This window comes from Salmo trutta, chromosome 38 (genome assembly GCF_901001165.1).
Source record: "Salmo trutta chromosome 38, fSalTru1.1, whole genome shotgun sequence".
Classification (NCBI taxonomy): domain Eukaryota; kingdom Metazoa; phylum Chordata; class Actinopteri; order Salmoniformes; family Salmonidae; genus Salmo; species Salmo trutta.
The window spans coordinates 30,068,462-30,080,651 of record NC_042994.1 but is presented as its reverse complement, the minus strand read 5'-3'; the positions used below and the strand labels follow the sequence as shown (position 1 = coordinate 30,080,651).

At 41.1% G+C, this 12,190-nt stretch overlaps 1 protein-coding gene across 1 annotated transcript; it reads left to right on the top strand.

The window, feature by feature from the left end:
• Positions 1–1,166: 1,166 nt before the first annotated feature.
• LOC115177644 (zinc finger protein 345-like) lies at positions 1,167–10,300 on the top strand. The gene is made up of 3 exons (XM_029738580.1): positions 1,167–1,276; positions 7,737–7,953; positions 8,511–10,300. Exons 2-3 carry the CDS (start codon positions 7,755–7,757, stop codon positions 10,280–10,282), a joined length of 1,971 nt encoding a protein of 656 aa, XP_029594440.1. The 5' UTR covers positions 1,167–1,276; positions 7,737–7,754; the 3' UTR covers positions 10,283–10,300.
• The last annotated feature ends 1,890 nt before the right edge of the window (positions 10,301–12,190 follow it).

The window sequence follows — 12,190 nt, the reverse complement described above, 5'->3', positions numbered from 1 at the left end:
CAGCTCTGGTGGACATTCCTGCAGTCATGCCAATTGCACGCTACCTCAAAACAGTGGCCTTTTATTGTCCACAGCACAAGGTTCACCTCTGTAATGATCATGCTGTTTAATCTGATTCTTGATATTCCACACCTGTCAGGTAGATGGATTATCTTGGCAAAAGAGAAATGCTCACTAACAGGGATGTAAACAAATTTGTGCACACATTTTGAGAGAAATAAGCTTTTAGTGCTTATGGAACATTTCTGTGATCTTTTATTTCAGCTCATGAATCATGGGACCAACACTTTACGTTTATATTTTTGTTCACCGTATTAGCTAGACCTCCTATAAATCAATAATTTCACCGTATTAGCGTAAAAATAAATATAGACTATGCAGAGCCGTTGGTCCATTCGGGTCTATCAGCTGTAGTTCCATAGACCCGAGATCCGATGACAATCAAACAGGACCCACCCTGAACCGAGGGACAAGTTAGAATTTCAGACCAGAACGGCCCGGGTCTCGGGTATATTGGGTCCACCCAGACCTGGAAGACCTCTAATTGACACTCAAAGTTAACAATATGAGTGTATTGTTATGTCATGATCTGCTTGTAAACGGTGTAAAATGTTGTCAACTATCCTTCAGCTGAATTATAAATACAAACAGTTCCAACTGTCTGTGTGGCTCCTCTTCTTCATTGAAAGTGTATTATGTTGGTAGATTGTATTTATCGATGACAAGTCAGTATAGTAACATGGTGATAATAAATTAAGGATAACAGATGCTATACACTGTTGGAATAATATAACATCACACTGCTGATAGAAATATAATGTAATGATAGCTGTCTTGTTTTGGTTTTGGTTGTTTTGGGGCGACAGGTAGGCTAGTGGTTAGAGCCTTGGGCAAGTAACCGAAAGGTTGCTGGTTCGAATCCCTGAGTTGAAAAGGTACAAATCTGTCGTTCTGCCCCTGAACAAGGCAGTTAACCCACTGTTCCCCGGTATGCCGTCATTGTAAATAAGAAGTTGTTCTTAATTGACTTTCCTAGTTAAATAAAGGTAAAAACAAATTTATTTATTTGTTTGGCCTGACTTCTGTCTGTCAAAGAGGCTAGCAAAACATGCACAAACGTTACGCTGATACGACGCTCACGAACAGTTCCTGCAGCATCTCATAATCCAGACCAGACGCACTCGGAAAGTGGATACGTTTTTCCGCTTGCTCTACGAGACCTCACCATTTCCAGTTCTTTTCAGCCAAACAATTAGCTACAAGAAATCAGTTCCAGGTAACCTGTTGCTAATTTCTGACATTTTTTAAATTATTTTTGTAGCACGGTCTGTAAACCAACATATTCAATGATGAAAGTGGTTTCCGCGGCCTGGCTTTGTTGTTATCCCAGCTAGCTAGCCGTTAGCCAGCTACACATCTCCCGTTCGACCCGTGTGTGTAGCTAGCTAGCTAACATGCTAACTTTATTTCAGGGTCACGATTGAAGTGACTTTTATTTCATAGTTAGCCAGCTGTCGTGTCATCGTGAGTAAAATGACTGTATTGAGGAATTAGCTAACCGGCTGCTCATTGTTTAGCCACAGATAGCTAAACCAAATATGTTTTATAACTAACCTATCTCGGTAACGTTAGCTAGCTAGCAAAATTTGCAGGACTAACCGTTGCTAAACTACCCGGCTACTGGTTTATGCAAACAGCTAATCCCTTGAACAAACCTAAAGTGTCATTGCGCAAAATGGTACACAGCATCATCTGGCTATGAGTGTAAATTCAACCTTCAGCTACCATTTCTGCCAAGCCGACCACGTATGCACTTATGCATACGTTCGATAAATTCGACGCAGTGATGGAAAAAAATACCCAATTCTCATACTTGAGTAAAAGTAAAGATATCTTAATAGAAAATCACTCAAGTAAAAGTCACCCAGTAAAATACTACTTGAGTAAACGTCTAAAAGTATTTGGTTTTAAATATACTTAAGTATCAAATCCACCAGATTAGGTAGGAGGGATGACCAGGGATGTTCTCTTGATAAGTGTGTGAATTGGACCATTTTCCTGTCCTGCTAAGCATTTAAAATGTAATCAGTACTTTTGGGTGTCGGGGAAACTGTATGGAGTAAATAGTACATACTTTTCTTTAGAAATTAAGTAAAAGTTGTCGAAAATATAAATATTGTAACGACCCTGGGTTTATAAGCGCGGATATCGACTCTGCCGCTTGAGGAGGCTTTTGCAGCACAGTCGATAGCGCGCTGGACTTCGGGCTAGAAGGTCGAGGCTTTGAGTCCTACTCCCAGCCTGTTTCATTACAATATAAATATTGTGATGATCAATGCATGGTCCTTTTTCCATTACTTTTTCAAGCAAATTAAGAAAGAATGTCGTCATAAGAAGCAAAATTCGTGTTTCCATCAAAAATAATGCAACTGTGAAGCAGGGAAAAGTAAGTATTTCGGGGTTACAGATCTTCTTCTTCTATGGTATAATGGCGTTCTCAACAATTGGATGTGCGTTCCGCCACCACCTGTGGGGTGGATAATAAGGATCCTAAAAAGGAAATAATGTGGGTATTTTTTATTTATTTTTTCATACAAACTATCAAAAAAGAAATTAACTAAACAAAATCAACCTGCTTTTCTGTAAAAAAAAAAAAAACGAACTAATTCTAATCAGGTCCCTAAACAGGCTCAGAAGACTCCTGTGAGTGACGGGCCATTTCCTAGCGACAATAGTCCTTGCAATGCTTCTGCCGTGAAGTCTCGGAGGCCCGAAAACATATCTGCTGCAGATATAATGATATCCAGCTTCTTGGACTTGTAAGACACTTGTGCTGTACAATTAATCACTGTGGCTATAAATGCCACAAAATCCACTTTCTTTACAATGAGTGTATCCAGATAACTCAATTGACTTAAAACACTAGCAGTTGGTTGCAATGCCTCCCCTGCCATATCTTCAACACTGTTGCCTCTTCCCCCTTCGACTCTCTTCACTGCCTCCACATAGGAGATCTGCTGCACAGTATGATGCTGCCACCACCATGCTTCACCGTAGGGATGGTGCCTGGTCTCCTCCAGATGTGACGCTTGGCATTCAGGCCAAAGAGTTCAATCTTGGTTTCATCACACCAGAGAATCTTGTTTCGCATGGTCTGAGAGTCCTTTTTGCAAACTCCAAGTGGGCTGTCATGTGCCTTTTACTGAGGAGTGGCTTCCGTCTGGCCACTCTACCATAAAGGCTTGATTGATGGAGTGCTGCAGAGATGGTTGTCCTTCTGGAAGGTTCTCCCATCTCCACAGAGGAACTCTGGAGCTCTGTCAGAGTGACCATCGGATTACTGGTCACCTCCCTGACCAAGGCCCTTCTTCCCCGATTGCTTAAATTGGTCAAGCGGCCAGCTCTAGGAAGAGTCTTAGTGTTTCCAAACTTCTTTCATTTAAGAATGATGGAGGCCACTGTGTTCTTGGGAACCTTCAATGCTGCAGAAATGTTTTGGTACCCTTCCCTAGTTCTGTGCCTCAACACAATCCTGTCTCGGAACCCTACGGACAATTCCTTCGACCTCATGGCTTGTTTTTTGCTCTGTCGTGCACTGTCAACTGTGGGACCTCATATAGAGAGGTGTGTGCCTTTCCAAATCATGTCCAGTCAAGTTGTAGAAACATTACAAGGATGATCAATGGAAACAAGATGCACCTGAGCTCAATTTTGAGTCTCATAGCAAAGGGTCTTATGTAAATACGTTTTTTTTTTTTTTTTTTTTAATTTGCAAAATAAATTTGACCTGTTTTCACTTTGTAATTATGGGGTGTTGTGTGTAGATTGATAAGGGGAAAAAAAATGTATTTAATCCATTTTAGAATGTGTAACATTCTAGGGGTCTGAATATTTTCTGAATGCACTGTATACCAAACATTATGGAATCCTTCAGAATAAGAGTCCCGTCGTGTATACCAAACATTATGGAATCCTTCAGAATAAGAGTCCCGTCGTGTATACCAAACATTATGGAATCCTTCAGAATAAGTGACCTGTCGTGTATACCAAACATTATGGAATCCTTCAGAATAAGAGTCCCGTCGTGTATACCAAACATTATGGATATACTGAGAGAATACATGTCTCTCCGCCCTAATTATGGGATGTGGTTGTCCACAAAGCTGCACGGTGGGCTGTCTAGCTCCCGCCTATCCTTTCTTTGAATTGGTGGATACATCTCATTATTGTAATCCTTTTTAAAAGTATTCGATGAGGGTTGTTGACGTCAACCGCCTGTTTTCAATGGAGAGATTGTATGCTACTAGCTATGAATATGCATAGCCATCTCGAGACAACTCCAGTATAGTGTCCTACTTATATCAGTACACTCGTAACGACTTAAACATTACGAAAACTCTATTCTATCAAATAAACCTTCTGTAGCAAATAAGCCATTGTTTTTTTTGTTGACCAAATTCGACTCACTCTCATTGACCTCCATACAAAACTCCTTGCTTGGTGGGCAAAACAACGAGAAAACGCCACCTGCTGGAGATTTGCAGCCAAGTTAGGCCTCTCTTCCTCTCTGTATATACTTTGTAAATTAATAATTAGTTCGAAAATGTGCAGAATTATCTATATATTTTATACTTAATTCTTCAAAAGGCACTCGCACATCTGAGCCATCTTTTTTTGCAGGTGCCTGGTAACAGTTGAATAAAATGAGAAAAAAGAAGAAACCTGCACACTGCTCTTGATAGTATCACTGCTCTTTAATAAGCTTTACGTACGGGCCTCGAGGCCTTCGTCGGAGCTTTACGTACGGGCCTCGAGGCCTTCGTCAGAGCTTTTGTGAGTTTAAAAAAAGATTTGCGCCGTCATGTAAACAGCCCCACCCACATCCATTCCACGCATCAAATGGGGAGTCGAGGGAAAACAAATAAGTGCTACCAAATATAACAATACACAAAACATATTAAACACGTCTGTGAAACCACAATGAGGACATTTGACCTACCAAGCAAGTTTTCAAAAAATCATTGGGTACAGCGCAAGGAAAAACATCAGAGTAATCTGAAATAGGGGCATAATTCATGTTCACTTTTACAACATAACATACGTAGACGTTTCATCATTAGGGAAATAATGTCTGGAGGGTGAAAATCCAAAAACATTCTCTTTTACTCAGAGTATTATTAATATCACCTCCCCTGTCTGATATCTAGACTTTCTCTATGCCACGAAATCTAAAGTTTAGAAATGTCATGCTTTAGATCATTAAAATGTACTGCGACTGGATAATCCCTGTCGTTTCTTCTGATTTTAACTTTTATGTTCACCGATTCTCTGTTTTGAGAGAACGAGAGGTTTTACCTACATCTCACAGTCCACATGGACATTTAATCATGTAGATAACATGGGTGGTGGAGCATGTAATAATGTCATTTATTTGGAACCGTTTTCCTGTATGTGGGTGGCAGAAATATTCACACTTCATCATATTGTTGCACTGTGCTCAACCTATGCATTTATAGCTCCCATGTGGAAGAGCCTGGCTGATTTTTATTTTGTGGCTGGCAGTTGGCATGGACCAATTTATCGCGTAAATTGCGACCTCTCCTCGATACAATACGTGGTGAATTCTTAAATTCAGCTGGCAAAGCTGGGTCCATTGATAAAACATTCCAGTGTTTCTTGACAGCATCTCCCACTTTTTACAAGTTCAAAGTGTATGTGGTGGTGAACATTACAGAGGGTTCTTTAGCTTTAGTGGGTCTTTTTTTGTAGCAGTTCATCTCGTGTTTTCTCCAATGCCATATTAAGAGCTTCATCCACAAATTTGTGGAGAGTAGCCTCTTCTTAGAAACCTATTGCCCATCCTCCGCTCCTTTTTCTAGATAGTCCTCTGTGGAGTGGCATATACGGCGCAGTCTGAAAAACGGGCTTCTTAGAAGTCCTCTTTTTAATGTCTCAGGGTGGAAGCTGTCCCCCTGTAATAGAGTATTTCTCTCTGTTTCTTTGTTGTAAGTTGTAAACAGAGTTCCATTTGATTTCTCAATCCACATATCGAGGTAATGAACACGTTTAGTGTCCCATTCAATAGTGAATTTGAGATTGGGGTCAATGTCATTGATTAATGCCATAAAATCTGACAGCTCTTCTCCCGTTCCCCCCCCATATGCAAAGAAATTTGTCAATATATCGATACCACTTCAGGACTTTATTCAAAAATTGATTTTTGATTCTCATTGTTCACAAAACGTTCTTCAAAATGACCCACATAAAGGTTAGCATAGCTCTGAGTGAATGTGGAGCCCATCGATGTTCCATTCCTTTGGAGGTATCATCAAACCTGAAATAGTTGTTTGTCAAAACATATTCAGGCAGCTCTAGAATAAAGTTTGTTGGTGGGTATTTGTTAGTATCTCTGTCTCTCAAATAGTGAGCTAGGGCTGCCATCCCCGCCTGTATGGGGAATGCTAGTATGTAGACTCTCTAAGTAAAGTATTTCTATAAGATATTATTTGTTTATTTTTTTCAATGCTAAATGTTCAATAGTGTTGTTTGTGTATGTACTTCAGTCTTCTGTACGTTGTGCTGCAGTAAAAGGTCCATTCTACCCAGGAACACTTCTAGTTTCCAAGTCCACTGAGTTTACACCCCCAGGAGCGTCGCTGCTCATTTTGCGGCCCTTAGAGTGGCCAATCAGCTTTAATCCACTTGTTGGACATAAATATTGCACCGTACATAATCGATTGTGTGTCTATAAAACCAGGGTCCAGTCTACTCACTATAGTCTAGAGCAGGGGTGGGCAAACTGTTTGGCTCAAGGGACACATCGGGATTTTGAAATTCAACGGAGGGTCACATTTTTTGGGGGACCAATTGTTTGTTAAAATCAATTTGCGGGGAACTCCCGAGTGGCGCAGCAGTCTAAGGCCCTGCATCGCAGTGCTTGAGGCGTCACTACAGACACGGGTTCGATCTACAGACACGGGTTCGATGACTGGGAGACCCATGAGGCGGCGCACAATTGGCACAGAGTCGTGAGGGTTTGGAAGGCCGAGATTTCCTTGTCCCATAGCGCTCTAGCGACTCCTGTGGCGGGCTGGGCGTATGCACGCTGCCACGGTAGCCAGGTGTACGGTGTTTCCTCCGACACATTGGTGCGGCTGACTTCCGGGTCAAGCGGGCATTGTGTCAAGAAGCAGTGCGGCTTGGCTGGGTCGTGTTTCGGAGGACGCACGGCACTCGACCTTCGCCTCTCCCGAGTCCATACGGGATTTGCAGCAATGGGACAAGACTGTAACTACCAATTGAGATACCACAAAATTGGAGCGAAAAAGGAAACACTTTTTTTTAGGAAGTTGTGTAGTTTAACTTTGCATATTGGTTTTTCATACATTTGTGTCTCAGCATCACTCTGCTACCTTGGAATTGTCCCTAATTCTAACACAAGAAAGTGCTTTTGTTGCCTGTTTGAATAGGTTACTGAAGATGGGGTGGTAATTAGATATTAGTGATATGAATATGCTTGTACTCAACAGCCAGAGATTCTTTAAAGTTTTTTTTATCTTATAGCCTAATCTGACTGGCTGATGCCCTCAATCTTATTTTTTTTCGGGAAAAAGGGTTCCTGCTGGACGGGATGTGTGGTTAGCTAGCTTAGATACATTTTTGTTGTCTTTTCTGGAGCGATGTCACAATCTAGGATTGTGAAAATCACCCTGAACTCTTTCGGTCTCCTCTTTTAGATCCACCCCCAGCCTACCATGTCTGAACCAGGTTCTGGTTGTGGTGTTCCAGCCCAGAGAAGCTCACAGCGGGGTCCAGAGACGCTGTCAGTGATGCTGGGGGACTGCAGTCAAACAGTGGAATTCAATGTGATTGTCAAAGAGGAGGGCGAGGAGAGAGAAATCAATGAGGGGGAGGAGGAAGAGAGAGAGGAGGACAGGGACTCTGTTGACTCAGGTAAATTCAGGCTAACAACCTCTTTGGTTCAGAGGTAAACAACCCAAAATAACTATTGATTTTCTGGTTAATTAAGAAATGGTAACTTACATATGTTTTTGGGTGTTGAATAAAATGTTAATTCAGAATATTTAGGCAAGTTAGCTGGCTAACTCATTGATTATGCTTTGATTTTTCTGGTTCATTAAGAAATGTTAACTTAGGTTTTTGAGTCAATTAGACCATGCCAATTTCAAGCTTATCTTTAAAAAAATACATCTGAATATTTAGGCAAGTTAGCTGGTTAACTCATTGATTCTGCTTTTTGTATTATACCCCTCAGGCTTCTGTATGTGTAAGAGGGAAGGCAAGTGCCAAAACAAAAATGCCTACAGACCAATGTGCAATGAATGCATTGTAATTTGACAATTGTATTATATATGTGTGATGCAACAAGCCCCTTGCTAAGTATTTATTTCAATACTCTGTTAATCCTAATGACTGTTGAATCCTGCATTGTTAAGCTTAAAGCCTTTCTCTGTCTGTTTCTTACCCTATCTCTGTTCATATTCTAACAGGAGAGAGCCCCAACCCAGACCACGAGCCCAGTTCTACAGCATCAAGACTACCTGGGCGTGGGAGTTACCCATGCCCTCAATGTGAGAAGAGTTTCAGTTCCTCAACTAACCTAAAGAATCATCAAAGAGTACACACTGGAGAGAAACCTTTTGACTGCTCAACATGTGGGAAGAGTTTCAGTGAGAAAGTAAACCTTAAGAGACATGAGAGAGTACATAGTGGAGAGAAGCCTTACCACTGCACCACATGTGGGAAGAGCTTCAATCATTCAGGAAGCCTTAAGCAACATCAGCGAATACATACAGGGGAGAAACCTTACCACTGCTCTCTTTGTGGGAAGAGTTTCAGTCGGGCAGGAGACCTGAAGACCCATCAGAGATCCCACAGTGAAGAGAAGCCTTACCACTGCTCTCTTTGCGGGAAGAGTTTCAATCAGCCAGGAAACCTAAAAAGTCATCAGCGAATACACATTGGAGAGAAGCCTGCCTGTGCTTTAAATTTGATTGTCAAAGAGGAGGAGGATGAGAAGGAAATCGATGAGAAGGAAAAGAGAGAAGTTGAGGAAGAGGAGGAAAATAGTGGTGTAACTGACCTATGTACATCAAGACTTCCTGGTCGTGGGAGTTACCCCTGTCCTCAATGTGGAAAGAGTTTCAGTTCTTCAGGTAATCTAAAGAATCATCAAAGAGTACACACTGGAGAGAAACCTTTCCACTGTGCCACATGCGGGAAGAGTTTCAGTGAAAAAGTCAACCTCACAAGACACGAGAGGGTACATAGTGGAGAGAAGCCTTACCACTGCACCCAATGTGGGAAGCGCTTCAATCATTCTGGAAGCCTTAAGGAACATCAAAGAGTACATACAGGAGAGAAGCCTTACCACTGCTCTCTTTGTTGGAAGAGTTTCAGTCAGCCAGGAAACCTTAAGAAACACCAGAGAATACATACAGGGGAGAAGCCTTACCACTGCTCTCTGTGCGGAAAGAATTTTCGTTTTGCAGGAGACCTAAAGAATCATCAGAGATCACACAGTGGAGAGAAGCCTTACCAATGCTCTCTGTGTGGGAAGGGATTCACTCAGCTAAGAATTCTTAAAAGTCATCAGAGGGTACATATTTTAGAGACGCCTGCCTGTGCGTTCAATGTATTTGTTCAGGAGGAGGAGAGTGAGAGGGAAATCAATGTGGAGGAAAAGAGAGATGTTGAGGAGGACAATAGTGGTGTAGTTGACTCAGATACATCAACACTACCTGGTTGTGGTCGTTACCCCTGCCCTCAATGTGAGAAAAGTTTCCGTTCCTCAAGTAATCTAAAAAATCACCAAAGAGTACACACTGGAGAGAAACCTTTCCACTGCTCCCAATGTGGGCGGGGTTTCAGTGAGAAAGTAAACCTTAAGAGACATGAAAGAGTACATAGTGGAGAGAAGCCTTACCACTGCACCACATGTGGGAAGAGTTTCAATCATTCAGGAAGCCTTAAAGAACATCAGAGAATTCATACAGGCGAGAAACCTTACCACTGCTCACTGTGCGGAAATAATTTCCGTTTTGCAGGAGACCTAAAGAATCATCAGAGATCACACAGTGGAGAGAAACCTTACCACTGCACTCAGTGTGGAGAGAGATTCACTCAGCTAAGAAGTCTAAAAAGGCATGAGAGAATATCCATTGGAGCGAAGCCTGCCTGTGCTTTCAATGTGATTGTCCAAGAGGAGGAGGAGGAGGGAGGAGAAAGAGAAGTTGAGGGAGAGGAGAGTAAAGTGAAATAAAGGTGAAGTGACGATACATAAGCAGCTCTGTAGATATGGAAATTTACACCTATCCTTGCAATGGCATCTTCTGTGACAACATTTTTTAAATTTATTTTATTTCACCTTTTATTTAACCAGGTAGGCAAGTTGAGAACAAGTTCTCATTTACAATTGCGACCTGGCCAAGATAAAGCAAAGCAGTTCGACAACATACAACAACACAGAGTTACAAATGGAGTAAAACAAATATACAGTCAATAATACAGTAGAAAAATGTCTATGTACAATGTGAGCAAATTAGGTGAGATAAGGGAGGTAAAGGCAAAAAAGTCCATGGTGGCAAAGTAAATACAATATAGCAAGTAAAACATGGTCATGGGCAGTACCATTTAGGGCTATTTTCATCTTATTTTACTTCTATGAGTGTATTGGAAGTTCACAAATTAACTCAACTTGAATACCATCACCATCACCACCACCAGCTAATGTCCTGGAGAGTGTATTTATTAAACCTTTGTTTTGACAGGGAGTCAATGCTGAGACCAAGGTCTCTTTTACAGATGTGCCCTGTATTGCACCACAGTGCACATTAAACTAACAATTTATATACACATTAATATACAATAAACACATTACACTACACATTCATATGCACAAACACTTTAAACTACACATTCGTATGCACATTAAAATACATGTAATTATACACAACAATACGCGAAAACCAAAACACAATCGTAAAAAACAAACACATTCAGTAACAAGATCCCCTAACAACCATCTGAAATGCCCTAAAGGCACTAATTCCTCCATTGTAGATCATTCCATACACAAGGCGCAAGGAAACCAAAGGCCGATCTACTTAAATCTCTAAACACCAAAGGAGTCTCTAAAGTTAATAAATTGGACCCTTTTTTTCCAATTCTCACCTAAAATGACATACCCAAATCTAGCTGCCTGTAGCTCAGGACCTGAAGCAAGGATATGCATATTCTTGATACTCATGGATCATTAGCTTATACACAAACTTTCACACATCTAGATGGCCGGGCAGGGTGGGTGTGGAGCCAGAGACAGCAGGGGTTCAAACTGTAGAACCCAGTTCCTATATTTAAATATAACAATAACAATTTAATTTATCAAATAAAACTATGTTACATTTTATCTCTGGCTGTGGTAAGTTTTTTGTTATGCATTCTCCTCAAACAATAGCATGGTATTTTTTCACTGTAATAGCTACTGTAAATTGAACAGTGCAATAAGATTAACAAGAATTTAAGCTTTCTGCCCGTATAAGACATGTCTATGTCCTGGAAAGTTTGCCGTTACTTACAATAGTCATGCTAATCAAATTAGCGCACGTTAGCTCAACCGTCCCAGTATAGGGACACCAATCCCGTAGAGGTTTTTAACCAACCCTGTGAACAGGTTTGAGGCAGCTGCTCTTTTATAAATAGTATCACCATAATTGAGAACCGGTAGAAAGGTTGACTGCCGAATCTGCTTCCTTCTGACTGGAGAGAGACAAGATCTGTTTCTGTAAAAAAAAAAAAAAACATACATTCATTCATACATAAACATCGGACGGTGAGAACAGAGGATTTTTACCACCAGCCGATGTGATGACATCACAGAAGCTCTCGCCATTCAAACTTCCTGCCAGTTCATTGTGAATGCTTTAACCTATTTTATATCCAACAAGGTTCTTCTTTCCTGATTTTATATACATTTTTTTATTGCTCAAAATAAGTGACCAAACTACAGGGTTTTTAGGGAAGGGTATAACATGTCTAAAGTGCTGAAGGTTTCCAAAAGCACAGTGGTCTCCATCATTGGGTTATGGAAAAAATATAGAACTACCCAGAATTGGCCTAGAGCTGGCCATCTGACCAAACTGAGCAACCGGGGAAGAAGGACCTTGTTCAG